This window comes from Canis aureus, chromosome 1 (assembly GCF_053574225.1).
Source record: "Canis aureus isolate CA01 chromosome 1, VMU_Caureus_v.1.0, whole genome shotgun sequence".
NCBI lineage: Eukaryota > Metazoa > Chordata > Mammalia > Carnivora > Canidae > Canis > Canis aureus.
The window spans coordinates 22,620,968-22,638,246 of record NC_135611.1 but is presented as its reverse complement, the minus strand read 5'-3'; the positions used below and the strand labels follow the sequence as shown (position 1 = coordinate 22,638,246).

The window sequence follows — 17,279 nt, the reverse complement described above, 5'->3', positions numbered from 1 at the left end:
TTTTCTAGTAAACGTGCACTTGATCAAAATCTCTAATAAAATCAGGAACAGAATCAAGCAGATAACTAATGTATTTGCTCAGAGGCATTTGCAAAATATAGCTGATGCCATTTAGTTCCTTGTCAGTGAATTTGGTTCAGGAATAAAAACAATCTCTTACTAATATTATCAATTATAGATAAATAATTTCAGCTCTATATACAATGGGGTCATGTTCTCTTTAGAAAAGCTCTCTGACATGTTTTTTTCATGTGTTTAGTTTGTGAATATTAATGCATGCCGGCTGAGTCAGATAAATTGATTTGCCCATGTGAAAGTTTGAAGAATTTTTAAGTTGTTTTATAGTAAAGGTCCAAATACTTAATTAAAAATCAGGAAAATAGAGAGAGGGAGAGAGGAAGAAGAGAAAGACAGAGAGATTAAGATTTCCAGAATCCAGGAGAGAGAGATTAAGATTTCCATGATCTTCGGTAGAAAAACTGGGAACTTTCCACTGGCTCTTCTATTTTTCTAGACTATTCATCAGTGTTTGCAAGTTAATTGGAAGTCGGGGTGGTTGGAGAGAGCAAAATACGGTATTAAACCAAATGAGCAAAAATTACCACTCTTTACTCACTGAATAGCAACAGCAATGACAAAAAAAAAAAAAAAATGCAATCTAACTTTAAAAATGAAAAAAAATGACTTTAAAGATGACTACTAAAAATGCATGTCCATGTCCTACCTGAAAACGAGATAAAGGTTGCTACTTCACTGTGAATTTAACCTGGGTCTCAGGCAACATGAATATTCAAATCTGACATCATTTTAAGATTCCCAGTGGAAGCAAATGAACATTTCTTTTTAAAATTTCCCTCTCCCAGGCAGGGTTTGGAGGGACCAAGCCTGGGAGATTCATTAGCAAAGGTGTGTTATTTATTTTATTTGTAATTTTCTTTCAATTACAAATTTCCATCATAGAGTAACTAGCATTATGGCAATTAAGACATTAAATTAAATTAGTATATCACGTATCATGCTGGGGAAATAATAATGCAGCGTAGTAAAGCACCACAATAGATAATTGCTAAGACAATAGGAATGTGTCTGCAGTAAAGACGATGGTCATTTTTTGTGCCAATCGCCATAGCCAGTTTCAGCAGGGAATGAGTCCATCACATTAACTGAATCCCTATGAAATTCTAGAATTATAGAGACACTGAGCTTTTTGGTCTTGCCTTCTGGGTTGTCTCAGAATTATCAGCTTCCCTTTATTTACTTTATCAGCATAGTTTCCATAGCTTCATGCGCTGTTCAGTATCCTTTATGTAAGTCAATTGGATACAAATACTCAGGTATTCAGAATGCTTACTAGATGTAATATTTTTTTTTTCCCAAAAGCTTTCTTTTTCTTTCCTGAGGCAAAACACCACTAGCTACAACTGTGTGACTGTGTTTGGGAGGGGGAAGTTGTGTTCTACGGTCGTTCCTGTATAATAAACTAAGGGTTTCAGGGTATTATTGAATTACAAATATTCTCTCTCCCTGCCCAGTGTTTCTAACTGGGCAAAGATCTTAGCATGCAGGTTCACATTCCCACCCACTCACTTTTGTTTTCTGTCTTTGCAGTTCCGCCATGGTTTTTAAATCACCCTTCCAACCTGTATGCCTATGAAAGCATGGATATTGAGTTTGAATGTTCAGTCTCTGGAAAGCCTGTACCCACTGTGAATTGGATGAAGAATGGAGATGTGGTCATTCCTAGTGATTATTTTCAGATAGTGGTAATTATCTGTTTTTTGATTTTTGGTTTTTTGTTTTTTTCATATTAGATTTACAATCCCATCCATTGTTTACTCTGTTTTCAGTTGCTTTTCTTTCCTGGGAAGAAGGTTCCTGTTGGGAATTTTTATGATGCGTTAAGAAAATTGTTCCAATACAGCAAATGATTTTCTGGACTCACAATTTTTGAGCTGAAAAAGAGTGATTAAACAGCCCATCCCTCTTGCTTTACAGACAGGGTTTTAAACAAACACATCACGAAAAGAACAGAGGGCCTAAGACTATCTTTCCAAGTATCCTCATGGTGGTTCTTGGGAGAACAGAGTTTAGGACCTAGTTTTAGACTCAATGAAGCCAGCAATCCCTTACTTCTTGGACTTTCATTACCTGTTATAACAAAGTTTCAACAAGATATGCCACTATGATCATGGGAGTCTTACTTTTGTAATACAGACAAGTGCTCTTTGCTACCCTCCCAGATAGGACAGCTGATGCTACTTGAGCAGTAGGAAAGGATGTGGTGACAGTGACAAGTGGTAGTGGCAGGGTAGGAAGCCACGGAGACCCAGGTTGACGTGGCATTGTGCTTTTGAACTTTGGAAAGAACTGAAGCTAAGCATAATGGTTTCTATAGTTTCTCTAAGTTCTAATGCACTCTATGCCCTGTGGGGGATAATAGGGATAATGGTATCTTATATTCACCAAGTTGTTTTCCTGGTATTCAGTGAGCGCTCAATGCCTATCACTACTATCATTGCTTTTGCTGTTACCAGCAGAATTCTTTGCTCATTTAAAAATGCTCTGAAAACTCTCCTTTAGATGCAGGTTAGCATCAGAGTTTCCAAATTCAAGGATATGAATATATGAGAAATATGAAAATCACTTTCCAAATATCAAATTAACTTAGTAGCTAAAGGAGGAGGATTTCAGTCCACTTCTCTTATGTTTGAGATGCACACATGGCCTGTCAGAGAAGAGTGTCCAAGCCAAGTCTTCTGGCAGAAGGGGAGTAGAACACAGGTGCCCTGCCGGTCCAGGCACATGCTCACCTTCACCTTGCACCGGCTCTCATTGGTGGATCCACCTCTTTGTAGCTGGATCAGTTGACTTTCAGAAAGTTTCATAAGCTCTTTGTGCATGCATGTTGTCATACCGTAAGAGATTTTAAGGAATGCATCCATAAAGCATATCTTTATTACTTTTATCACCACTTAGCATTTTTTACTTAGAGTTGCATTTGTTTAATTGGTTGGGAATAGAGTAAAAAAGAGAGAAAAAAAAAAAAAGGTAACTTTTCAATGCCATGCCAATCCATTAGCTCCTTTAAGTGCAATGCTATTTCTACTACCAGTGAATTAAAAATGACCTGCCGTGGGGCAACTTGAAATGTGTTGTGTCCGCCTAGAATATATGCTACTTGCATATAAAGGAAATTGTTGAGTGCCCTTAAGGACAAATGATAAAATAAAACATTTATTTTTTTCTGCAGTTTGAATAATCTTTCTCCCAGAATGACTCATTACAGCTAACCTATTTAAATGTTTCTTTTCTTAAGGTGAAAAGAAAATGTACAGTATGAGCCCTGTTCACATTAAATTGTGCTTAAAAATATTTCCCCAGTAGCTCCAGAAATCTGAGAGCCATTGTCTGTCACAGTGACATTCAGCACAAATAGTAACTTATATGAGAATTGTTAATTAGAAGTTAGTCAGCTTTATCTAAGAATTTTACATCAGCAGAGAATTGACTACAAGACACTAAAAACAATTAAGAATTCCCCATGAGGTAATATTTATCTCTTAATGACTTTAGGGGAAGTGATTTAACACGTCTCACTTACTGAACTAATTCTTACACTAATATTGAAGAAAAACTGAGTCGGTATAATTAAATGCTATCTCCAGATCATTTTATCATCCATCCTTGAAAAAGATGGTGGCTCAATTTATATAAAACAGGAATTAACATCGCTGTGCTTAATTTATGGATTACTGAAGGTAAAGCATTTTGGCCATGTAACAAGAATGACATGGTATAAAATATCCACCATACCATAGCTCCAAATCCCCAAAAGGGTACGTGTCAAAGCAATTACAATTTTAAAAGGATTTTCAGATTTTTTTTTCTCAGTAAACACTTTCAGAAAGTACCCAACCTAGATTTCTTGTCTTTTAGAAGCTGCAAAACTCAGTGTTTCTTTTCATTTTTTTGTCTTTTCTTCCCCCAGCAGCTGCTAAACCCAATTTTCTTTCGATACCAAGTGAAAGAATGAAATGTCTTTGGATGCTAACCTTTGTTTCTTGCCTATTTAATCAAAGAGCTCTCTGTTTGCTGCTCGTTTAGATATTGAGGATGATGTGTATTTTTGTGAGCATAGGTTTCATTTCAGAACTAGGTTAAATGTAGGCACACGGATTCAGCAGAGTATTGGGAATCTGTGACATTTCCCAAGTGACGTAGGTCATATCCGTGAGACTGACACTCTCATGGCTTTCCTTCTTGCTTCTTCTGTGAAATTTTATCAAAATCATATGTTCATTGAGTTTTTTGCCTTTTAAAATATTTTACCTGCTTCTTTCTTCTCTCTAGGGAGGAAGCAACTTACGAATCCTTGGAGTGGTGAAGTCAGATGAAGGCTTTTATCAATGTGTCGCTGAAAATGAGGCTGGAAATGCCCAGACCAGTGCACAGCTCATTGTCCCTAAGCCTGGTAAGATGAGGGGAACTTCGCTCTGGCACTGGTAATCATTGCTGTGATTGGTCCACTTGTGAAATCCATATTATTTTCTCTATCTCTCAAAGTCAATTGGAAATCATCTAATTATTTAGTTTATCAAGGTGTACACTTATGTATCGATGTCCTATTCTCCCTAGAAAACGAGATGTGTATCTCCATTCAGTGAGATAGTCATCATGAACATTTGGTGCCTCTGGTTGTCAAAATGACGACTGCTAAATTACTACCTTCTCCCCTCTTTTGTGGCCTGCCTTTCTTTTAGTAATTCAGATAAATATAGAAAAAAAATACAAAAAAAAAAGAAAAAATATGTATAGTCTTGAATCAGTGGAAATTGGCAGAAAAATAATGGAAACAATCACTTGAAATTTAAAACATTTTTCTATTTTTTAAATAGATTTTGAAAGTTTATCTTTTTTTTCTATAATTTATGAAGCTTTTATTTTATTTCATCCTGTAGTCTTTTGGAAGTTTAATATGGTGGTGTATTCAAACCTTCATAACTTGGGGCACCTGGGTGGCACAATCAGTTAAGTGTCTGGCTCTTGGCTTCAGCTCAGGTCATGATCTCAGGGTCATGAGACTGAGTCCAACATCAGGCTCCATGCTCAATGGAGAGTCTTCTTGAGATTCTCTCCATCTGTCCTTCTCCCCCCAAATAAATAAAAACGTCTTAAAAAAAACCCTATCATAGCTCTATATTAGATGCTTCCTATTATCCAAAACAAAAAAAAATCCTGCCAATAAAAAAAAGGGAAAAAGAAAACAAACTGATCAGCTGCTCTGAAATGTTATAACACTAAAGAAAGTCAAAAATGTTTATTTTTATAAAAATAGCGATGGCAAAGTTGTTTATATAGATCTAAATACTTTAAAATATTAGTATCTTCTATGGAAGTTTCCATGGTGCATATTGATTATTATTTTTTTTTAATTTTTTTTTTATTTATTTATGATAGTCACACACACAGAGAGAGAGAGAGAGGCAGAGACACAGGCAGAGGGAGAAGCAGGCTCCATGCACCGGGAGCCCGACGCGGGATTCGATCCCGGGTCTCCAGGATCGCGCCCTGGGCCAAAGGCAGGCGCCAAACTGCTGCACCACCCAGGGATCCCGCATATTGATTATTTTAATTTCACCTTTTCAAGACCAATTTCCTCCCTCTTGACATGACTCACTACTCTTGTCGTACTCTTTCCCTACAGTAAATATGATAGAAAATAACTGAGGTATATGAAATAAAGTCTTTCTTTGGCTTCTATCACTTAAAATAAGTCTGTGAAGGCCTTATATTTTGTGCATCCCTAACCAGTTATTTGAAGCCTCTCAGAGTCTCATAATGATGCTCACGACAATGACTTCCCCTTTTTTTCCTTGATCTAAATGAAAAAAAAAAAAAAAAAGCAACAGTAGAACAACAGTCCCAGATGAGTAAAGGAATTCTCTATGAATTAAAGGGGACTATTAATTAACCCTCCTTTGAAACTGCTGATTTCTCTGGTGGAGTATTTCTTTTCCCTCTGTGTACTGTGCTTTAAAGTGTTAGTGTAACTTTATTCACGTGACTGAGTACGTTCTCTTCTGCTGGAACAGTAGGGGATAAGATGGAGAAAAACGACCTCTAAAATCAGGGTATCCAATGTGAGCCATGCTTTCAGAACCGTGTGCCGTCTCATTAGTAATGATGATGTGGCCACACAGAATAAGAGAATTCTAGTTAACCTTGATTTTCAGCTACAGCCATTAAGCTGAGGAAAATGCTGGATGAGTAATCCCATATTTCTAAAAGGACGTATGAAATAGTTTCTCCTAGGACTTGTTGACACTGACCAAACACACTCAATGACCATCCGCTGCAATTGCCCAGAGGAATGGAGGATTCTTTGAAGTTCTTGAATTCATAGGATTAGAGATTATCATGGTACTTTCCCTTCCACAGAAGTTGTAGAGATACCAAGAAAACCCCTTGAACAGATTGTGCCTGTGTGTGTGTGTGTGTGTGTGTGTGTGTGTGTCTTTTACTGGGAATTGCTTGTAAACATGGGAAATGGGCAAATAATGCAAGGTGGAAGTCCCTGGAACCATCCAAAATGATGCCAGGAAGAGAAAGGGGAAGGCAACTGTGGGGAGAAGCTCTATTTCCACCTGGAGGAAGAACAAAGATATGAGGTGCACTTGAAGATAGCAGAGCTGGGGTCCTTTTGACATGATCATGCCTGAGAGGTCCTGCCTGCTGAGGCTGCCCCAACCTCAGATTAATGTTTTGATGTAGGTCTTACTCTATGTGTACGTGTGTGTGTTGTTATCGTTTGTTGTTTTCGTAGGACCCGAAGATAAGGCTTTTTAAATACTTTAAGGTGACCCCAGGATGAGAGGATTGACCCAGATTGCAGAGTTGGGAAATAGATGTGACAGGGTGTGTATGAAAGTGGACCACAGGATAAAATGAAACTGTTCCCTCTTTATATTCTAGTAGTTCAACTCCATAAACCAGTTTTAGGAGTGCAGCTTCCCTTATCCCGGCAAGCTCTCGTTTCAGGGGGTAGCCATGTGTCACCAGCATCTTGCATTCCACAAGGGCCCTGAGTCATTGAGGTCTAAGGGACCCTACAGAGCGAGGCTCCCTTCGGCAGGACAATCACACCGCCCCCCCACCCCCCCCCCCACACACACACTAAGGGAAGCCTCTGAGAATCTGGATAATCCATTCTTTCATGTAGATATGTAGATGGTAAAGTACCATCAGTGGATTTTGTACTCTTGGTCGGTGTTTATTGCGTTTGGCAACGGATTAGAATGAAAGTAAAAGAAAATGAAGATAAAAATCTGAAACCATGACAGGACACTGTTGTGACTGTCTCACATCCCCTCTTAGAAATGATGGATTGCTTTTCCCTGGCTATTCAATCAGGTCTTCAAATATGCTTCTCCAACTCCTCAGAGATGCAGTGTAGGCCACGTGCACAGATGGTGGAGAAGCCAGCTCGAAATAAAAATTCAGCCGTGAGGCTGATCGTGGCGGGGAGAACATAGCCCTCTCTGTTTAAGTTTCAACAATAAACGGCCACCGTGTATTTTGAGGCTCATCGTACGCCCACATTGCCAGCTGTTCAGCTCTGATCTGTCCACAGGCTGGTGGCTGAGAGTTCCTCTTGGCAACCATGACAATCTGCTCCTCACCGAAGCACACACAATGACCCATTCCGGCCAGTGTCCATCGCTAATGGATATTTACATAAGCCTAATGAAGTTTCAACATCGTCTTTTATATACAGTGAGCTATTTCCACTTTAGCAATTAGTGACTCAGCAAATAAAGTAAACATAATCTACTAAATTAAATTGAGTTAATGACTTGTTTTGCTCTCCAGAAAATAAGTTTGGGGAAAATATTGAGGTTTGGGGAAAATATTGAGGTCTGTATACCTTAGCATGTGAAATATACACATGGTTTCCTCTAGGCAAAGGTCAAGAAGATCAATGGCAATGAAAAAAGTCATTATACTACAGGAAGTCCTCTCATTAGCAGTGTACATGCAACACCGTAATACCATATATGCAGTTCCAGACGGCTGCCTCCCCACCTCCCTCCTCGCCTCCCTCTCTCTTTCACACACACACACACACACACACACACACACACACGTGCGTGGGATGCATGAAAGCTTGCATTCTTAAGACTTTACATACATCAGAAAGACTTAGCCATGTTATGTAAGTGGTGGCGAATAGAAACTAAAAATACTTCAGCCAATTTATATTACTTGTATTATCTATTAATCTCTCCTAATAGCCAAGGAAAAGTTTTGTTGTTGCTTGTTTTAGTTTATTTATTTACTTTTGCAAGGGAGAGGGGAAGGCACATCGGATTAAGAAGTTGCCTTTCCAGATGAACTATAGCTCCAAGTCCGCCCTTCGGTGAATAGACCAGCCAGGGAGCACTAAGGATCAATGTGTTAGACGTCACAAGAACAAGAAGGTTCAGTAGCCAGATTTGCAAACGTGAGCTGTAGGTTCGAAACCGGTTGGCATAGCAGATGCTGATGAACTATTTACCATCACGTTATCATCTGATAAACTGCAGTGTGGGCAGGTAGTAATTAAATTAAGAAAACTAAACAAGAGAAAAAGAAAAAAATAAAGAAAAAAAAAGGAAACTATTTGGTAGTTGGGTGGAAAAATTAGCAATTTCCTTTTGCTGAGGGTATGTGGATAGGGAACAAGGCAGGAAAGATAAGATAGATCTAAGATACCAGTTATCTCTGAGTTGGTTTTTCTTGTTCCAGCTTCTGGGGAGTATTCAGTTTCCTGGCAGTGGTCTGCGGTGAAGAAACATGACCGTTGGCCAGGGGAATTGAAGGCCAGGGAACTGAGAATGAATGCAGTAACTATCGAGACGTATGTTGTCTGGAAGAGCTTTAATTTAATGGAAGAAATGGGTAAAGATAGAATAAAGTTGCCATGGGAGGAAATAATGTATTCTTCATGTTTTCTTTTCTTTTCTTTTCTTTTTTTTTTTTTTTTTTTTTTTTTGCATCCTTCATACTCTAATGTGCACACACAAAAAGGCCCTGCATGGTCACAATGAATAAATGCCATTATAAATATCCCCTAAGTATAGATCTGCTTAGGCAAGACACCATATTACACCTCCCATAGAAGAAGTAAATAAGGATTATGTGTCTTATGTTAATATTGAATGCTTTCCAATCTGGTTTTGTTTTGTTTGTTTGTTTGTTTTCCCTCCCATATTGGTAACAACATAGAATTTTCCACTGTAGGAGGTGAAGTATATTGGCTAGGCATTTAGGAAATGTGAGCTATTATCAATTCCCTGTCCTCCTTTGGAAAAGGTTACTGGTCACAATTAACATTGAATTTTCAACGGCTTATTAAGGCAGTATATCGTATAGCCTAAAATTAGCAAAAGTATTTAAGTCCGGTTATGAACCCTAAGGCATAAAATCAAAATTTTTGTTTTTGTTTTGAGTTTTTTTTTTTAAATCTGTTTTTGTGACTTGTTCCTTATCCGTGTGAGAAGAATACCTTGAAATCCAAATGGACAAAAGGAGCATTTAGATGCTCACCCATATAATTGTATGTTAACTGCAACTAATTATAGTGTTTCTTACTAAATATTGACTCTTACATAGTAAATTCAGTGGTATTGTGTGAAGCAATGAAAAACTGTACAATTAGTCTTAACACTCCAAAGTCTGTTAAAATTTGTCAGTGTAATAGCACATAAGTGACGATGTAAGACAGACTGTAACTAAAGCCAACAGGAAGTACTTCTCGATCTCCTATTAGTCACTGGTGGTCAATTAAGTTGAGTTTTTGTCTCTCATATGAGAAGGGTTACTGTGACTTAAATGCTCAGTTGTATTTAGTATGAAATCAAATCTATCCTGGAATTCTATAAATAATTTAGAAGAGCCAATTTCTTGTACTAGACTAACATGTTTGTGGATCCAAACTAGAAAATAAGTCATTGGACAGTTTCCTTACCCAAAATGAGATGCTCATTACAACTACAAACATTCTTTTTTTTTTTTTTTCCCATCATCGAGTCTAAATGAATAAAAGTCAGCTTAATGTTTTTGAAACATATTACCAATTCATAAGCTCATGAGATTTCCTCATTTTCCCTTATAAATCTTGGTAATTAAAAAAAAAATAAATAAATCTTGGTAATTAACTGCAGCTAATAGGATACAGAACCAGAATTTTCAAGGTAGTTTATAATGTCAGCATACATGGCTATGAATGTGTTCAATGTACTGAAATGCTATTTTTGCTTGCCAAGGTGAAGATTAAGTAAGAGGATGATAGTCTTTGCTCTTGAATTTTCTATCTCAAAATCCCCTCTGCTTAGAGTGTTGACACCCAAACTAATACTTTTGGGGGTTCAGTGATGGCCTTAGTTTGTCATAAATCACTCATTTTATCTTTTGTCGTATCCATAGGCTAGATGAGATGTGTCTATATCTCATCTCTGTATCCTTTGCTAGTTTACCTATAGAGGTCCAAAAATATAACTGAAGGGGCACCTGGGTGGCTCAGTCAGTGAAGCGTCTGACTCATGATCTGATGGTCATGGGATTGAGCCCTGCCTTGGGCTCTGTGCTCGGTCTGCTTGATTCTGCTCCCTCTGCTCCCTCCCCCATTCCTGCTTGCTCTCTCTCAAATAAATAAAACAACAAATTGTTAAAAAAAAAAAAACAAACATAATGGAATTAAGAATATATGTATGGACAGAATCACAGGAAGTGCTGCCTAACCTTTCAAAGTCTACATTTCCTCAGCCATGAAATGCAGTAGATAATTGTCTCAAAGATTTATTGCAATAAGTGTAAAAGAGATTCGTCAGCTCTAAATTGCCACACGGATGTTAGCTATTATAAAGTCTTCTGTTAGTTTGTTTTCTCAAGAAAAATAGCAGGCATTGATTGGGGTGAGCACAATGATAGCTTTCTTCTGGCATATTTCCGCATCCTCCAAGAAAAGAATTAATAAGCAGATATTTCAACAATGTCCATTCGAAGTTTAAGTTTTTAGCCCGATGGACAAGGTTAAGGGAAAAGGTCTGTTTCAAAATGACTGCTAGTGGAAAGGTTTGCTGCAAGGTTTGCAGTATCAGTTTAATGACTTGCTCATTCCAGTTTTATGTCGGCAGAGGTTTCTCAGAAAATAAAGGCTTGTCATTCACCTTGTCCTTCGTTCAGCATGTGCTTCAAGTAGGAAGCTAGCTCAGAGGATATGGCCGTATGGCAGACTTTGAAATTAGAAATGAATTCTTTAGGAATGTGAAGTATCCTGAGCCCAGTGATAACTATAAATCCATACAATATGGAAGACTTGATAGATTCATAAATATTGATCATATCATATTTGGGTGGTGAACACACCAAAGAGTGTTATTCTAGATCTTGTTTTTTTTTTTTTTTTTTTTTTTTTTTTTTTAACTCTATAGTGCGGAAGTAGAAAAGTAGAATCTTGATTTTTACAGGGAACCCAAATGATTGAATGCTTGTTGTGTTTCTCCCTTTTACACATAAATCACCCTTTGATAACAGGTGTGTGTGTACCCACACAACACACACATGCATATATATAATGTACATATTATATATATAGTCCTTCTGATATATATATTCCTTTTGATATATTATTATTAGAAAACTTTAAGTTATCAGTGTAATAATTAGTAGGAAGTATATATAATTAGTTAATATTATATAGGTCTATTTTTTTCATTTTGGAAGTGATAATAGCAACATTGATAGAACTATAATGAAATTTCAGTCATATACACAGTTTGAAGGAATGAATTACAATACAGTCACAACAAAGACCTCAGGTGATCCCAGTAGACACTTTGAAACTGAGATAACCTGAGCAACTATCTATCCCCAGAAATGGGTGTGACCTTGGATGAGGTGTTCTCTTTAGCTAAAGGCAATCACTGAACATGGATTCAATAGGGAGCCTTCAGCAACTATCACTCCCTACAGCTGAAGGAATGAGTGCAGTAGCCCTGAGAGGGAGCGCTGGATGGTATACCACTCCATCCACTATGGTCCTATCCTTGTGTGACTCAAATCTATTTGCTTCATGTAATAAACTTCAGAAATAACTATTATAGATTCTAAATTGGTCAAATTTCCTGGGGAAAAGAGGAAGTCTAGAGGTGTGAATTAAAATCCCCCTCCAGTGCACCTGCAACTGGTCTCATAGCTGAAACTGGTACTCATTCTTCCTATCCTCCTACCTGTTATGTATTCCTCTCACCCCCAACTAGCAACTCTGCTACTCCATCTGGCTCATCATGCCGCTGACTCAAACTCCTACACCTTCACAGGCCATAGAAACCATATCAGTCTGCTTATCATCAGAATCGGGGAAGAGTGCCAAGAGACACTTCCAGTAGATCACCTGAGTGCCAATAGCAGTCTTCCTTGTTTTCTCTCCTCCTCCTGATGATGATCTGGGTAATTATTGTTGCCTTATTTTGGCACAAGAAGCCTGAAAGGACCAGGTAACAGTGAGTGCTCAAGTTCAATGACATCTCCTCTGAGAACTAGGACTTTTAAGTCCATAGAGCCTAGAGTTCCAGGGATAAGAAACACACATACTCCAACTGGGTCACTGGGAGCGATGGAAGCAGGACCACACTTACTTCAATCTCTTGTGTCCACGTACTCCACCTATTGAGGACATGGTATCCTGGTCATTGGTTTAGAGTATACACTGCACTCTACTCCATCTTAGGATATCATCTTCAGTTTGTTTCCTCAATTGCTCCTCCAAAAGGTTGTACTTTTGCTGTATCAGTCAGCAGCTTCACGGTGGTGAGTATATGATAGGACCAAGAGATCCTATGATCATGTATTCACCCCCACACTTCTTTTGCTATTAAATGAGTTACTTAATCTTTCACGGTGTTATGCAGGATCCCATGTTGGTGGCTCAGATACTCTGTGAGTGCTCAGATAGTGCTACAGGCTGAAGAACTGAGGGCAGGAAAGGAAGAATATATGTATATTCCAGACAAGATGAATTTCTGCACCTTCCAGAGAAGAAGGGGTTCAATATAAACAATGTGTCACCAGTAGGCTAGTTGGTCTCATCAAGAAATGGTGTTTTATTGAGTGTTTACATTTTTCTTGTTTGCTAGTAGATTAAATATGTGACAGTAGCAGTAGTTGCTGTGGATCAACAGTGGTTTTGTTGGGTTCAAGCCCATTCTACTGGGCAATGTGTAGATCCCATCATGGCCGCCAAAGCCTCTTCATCCATGTACTTTTCTGCCACCACTGGAGCCTGGCTGATGCCCACTGACCGAAATGTTCCATCTAATTGATTGCTTAGTCCCTTGTTTTGGAGGATACAATCTGGTGTTTAGATGTGATTCAAAGATCTTTATGGTATTCACTCTCATAGGCCCATCTACTCCCTCTTTTCCAAACCTCGTTGTCCCTGATCTTCCAGTCACTCTCCCTCTGGACCTGTACTCAATCAGCCAAACCATCTGACTTTATTCATAGTCCCTATGTATATTCTTACTTTGGGACGTTTTTCTTTTCATATAAGGTAGATGGCCTGGTGTATTCAACACTCTGCCTTCCAGGAAAGGTTCTCTTACCGCCCTCTTTTACGGCTACACCTAAGTAGGCTGTAGTATAGCAGCCATCTATTCTGTGTGCACCCACATACCTGCCACATACCAAGCTGAGAAAGCTTGGTCTTCTTCCTTCTCAGTCACTTGGCCATAAGTGTGAGTTCAGGGGAAGACACTGATACAACAGTGATTGAAAATGTGGTTGTCAGGGTTACCTGCAATTATCTCCTGGTCATACTTATGCCTGATGCCAAATATAACACTTTAATCTTACTCAAGTTGATGGTGGTGCCACCTGACCTTTTGGCCTGATACATTTCAAATACCCTAGTTTACGATGAGCATTTATAGCCCCTTGGTCAGTTGCTTGTACCATGGTTGAGCATTCTTGTTCCCACAGGGTCCAATATTCTGCCAAAACCCATATTATAAATGGTCTATAATTCTCCGCTACAGATGGCATGACTTTGCAGGAGAACCCTAAGGGTTTGTGTTGTGATTCCTTTATTAGGGTCCGCCACTATCTCCACACAGATTTTTTTTTTTTTAATATATTGCTACTACTTCTGATGTTCCAGAGTAAACTGGGTTGTATAGCACAAGTGGCAGAAGCACTTGCATCATATCCTGGCCTGGTTATGGTACCTGTTTCTACCGGGGATACCCTACTCAAAAGTGACAGTCTACATATTACCTGATAAATAAGTCAGAGTAGAATAGGCTGCCTGCAGAACCCAAATGTCTGAAAGACATTGTGCTTCTTACTTCGTGTTTGGAGATATGAAATACAACAATCTGTCCCTATTTATAGGACTTGTCTTGCTTTGTTCCAAACCATGTGCCCCCCAAAACTTCACTGATGTTATGGGCTACTGTACCTTCATAGGATTTGTCTGCCACTGCTAAAGCATACGTGTTTTACCAAAAACCTTCCATATATTTGCCATTTCTCACTCAACTTGTTTGATTAACATGATGCCATTAACAAAATTGACAAATGAAATATGCTACAAAATATCTGGATGGTCCAGATCCCTTTGGACCATTTTATAAGAGAACATGGGAGAGTTAACATAGCCCTGGGACATGACTGAAAATGAATAATGACTTTTTTATTCCTAGTGAATGAGAAATGTTCTGATGGTCCTTTCTTATAGGAATAGAAAAGAATGCATCACTATGGCTAAATATATTATACGGGAGGTTATGTTAATCTGCTCACACAGAGGTACAGCATCTGGCATAGCAGATGGAATGGGAACTACCACTTAGTTACATTAATAGTTGCACACTGTCATTCTCTAGGTTTGCTCTGATTTTTGTAGGAGTCAGATTAGGAAATTAACTTAGAATATGATAGGAATTACCATTATTTAGGAATCTAAGAGTAGCACTAACCTCAGCCATTCCCCCAGGGAATGACATGCTATGGTGATAACTGGAATATAAAATATAAATTGTGGAATATTAATATATAGTGGAAGATGTATATATAATATATAAGTAGTGGAATAAAATATTAAGAAGTAGAATATAATTATTTTTGTACAAGATGGGCCTCAACTTTTAAAAGAAATTTAAATTTAAATCTACTTCTATATTTATAATTTGAAAAACTACTGTATTATTTTTTATTTTAGAAGTTGAAATTTATCAGTGCTAAGAAATCATCAAACAACAAGCAATATATACTGAAGTATGGCAAGGGTTTTAGAAATGTAAATGCGATTTTGCCTTTGACATCAGTCTCCAAATAAACTACCTGGAGTATTCTCTGCCTCTTGGGACACTTAAGAGGTGCTGGGAAATAAGGCTTTTGTATTTTATTATTTTAAATTTAACAAGAGACTTAGAAATACAGGAAAATAAACACCATTTTAATTATGGAAGGATATGCCAATAGGGCTCTAATCAGCCCTCCTTCCAGTAAGATTTATATAGACATAGAAGAAAAGGAAAACGCAGAAGAGAAGAGCTTTTTCACAAACTTTCCTGTGTACTGTACTGTGTGCCAAGCACTTCATGCACATCAGTCCATTTTCTTCTATGGTAATTTGGCCCAGAATATATTACTAGTTTCACTTCACAGACTAGAAGAGAATGGTTCGGAGCGGTCAGATACCATGCCACCATCCAGTAGCTACAAAGTGGTGGAGCTGGCTTTGGAAACACTACTGAGTCCTCATTAGTGGGCACCGTGTTGAGTCAGGGCTCTACAGCACCATATTAATTGATTGTTCTCAAGAATCGTACAAAGGAGATACAGTTCCTTCCCCCTTTGTGGGTGAGGAAAGTGCTCCTCAGGAGGCTAGCTAACTTACCAAGGCCACTCAGCGAGCACGGCCGGACTTTCACTCAGCATGTCTCAGCCAGTCTGCCATCATGTGGATGTCCCCCCACCCTCAGTCTACCACATGGAGCCTGTCAGGGAAATGCACGGTGTTTAATATTGATTGGAGTCTAATCAGACCAGTTTGGGAATTACTAACAAAGGAGATGAGCTTAAAATTAATTAAAATTCCTAAGATTCTGTAACACAAATGGTATCTGCCTGAATTACTAGTGTGCTAGAAATCATTGCTAAGTGTGAGCCAGTTGTGAATGTGTCTGGGGTCTTAAGGGTGAATATCACATAACTCCTGTTACCCAGGAATCTGTACTTTAACCAAAAATACTAATTTGACCCAACCAATCCAAACTATCAAATATAATTAAGACAGAGTGATCTGTAATGATATATTACAATATTTACCAAATATCCAGAATAGGTATAAAGGCTCGCAAAACTGAAATGAGAATTAAGAGACAGTAGATGTCCTTTGAAGAGAGTTTAATTCTTTGTATTAAGATTCCTGAAATTCCAGCACAGCCAGTGCTTCATCCACTATGCTTTTGTTCGAACCCTATTTGAGGAAGACAGTGGTACCACTTGTCATGCAGACTGACAAGGATTCTGTTGTTTAGAAAAGTTCTTTCACTTTTTGTTTTATTTTGTTCCCTATTCTAAGAAAGAAGTTCCAGGTACCAAAATAGGTTAAAAAAAAAAAAAAGAAGAAGAAGAAGAAGAGTGAGAAAAACAGTATCTTTCATATAAATATCTTATAGGTCTTTAACCTATAATATAGTTCCATTTAAAAATAAATAATTAGTTAATAAGCCTAAGTGCTAGTGTGTGAGACATAAAGCTATCTATTATTCTGTATTAATGAATATCCACCAAGAATCCTTAGATAGCTTTTGCTTTCCCTGACAATATTGACAAAACACATTTCTTTTATTTAGATTATGTCTGACTTCGATATATTGTAGAACACAAGAAAAATTCACTTGAAATAAAAAAAAAATAACCCATTCTCGAAGTAAAACATGCATTGTAAACCAAGAAAAGTCGAATAGAAAAGCCATTCTCCCATGTTTCCTGATATTTTTCAGTTCCAGTTCCTATTTAAGTGATGAGTTCCCTGATAATCAGATAAAATATTCTTTAGTTCTGAAAGGTATCAACTGAGTTTATGTATATGAAAATGTAAGAAAGCAGACTACACTATTTTGAATAAAGAAGAATGATTCTTTCTCTAAACGATTTTCTCCTACCAGCATGGCAGTTATGTGGAAGAGGAAAAAAATGAAAATGCTATGTAGCTTGTTTTCTATCCTACT

The 17,279-nt window shown here is 37.9% G+C and overlaps 1 protein-coding gene across 7 annotated transcripts in view; it reads left to right on the top strand.

The window, feature by feature from the left end:
• The window catches only part of DCC (DCC netrin 1 receptor), a 1,086,625-nt gene that overhangs the window by 660,376 nt on the left and 408,970 nt on the right, over positions 1–17,279 (top strand). For all 7 annotated transcript variants that reach the window (XM_077892657.1, XM_077892647.1, XM_077892640.1 and 4 more), the window contains 2 exons: positions 1,609–1,763; positions 4,351–4,471. In XM_077892657.1, the coding sequence (XP_077748783.1) occupies positions 1,609–1,763; positions 4,351–4,471 (276 nt within the window). The remainder of the gene's footprint in view (positions 1–1,608; positions 1,764–4,350; positions 4,472–17,279) is intronic.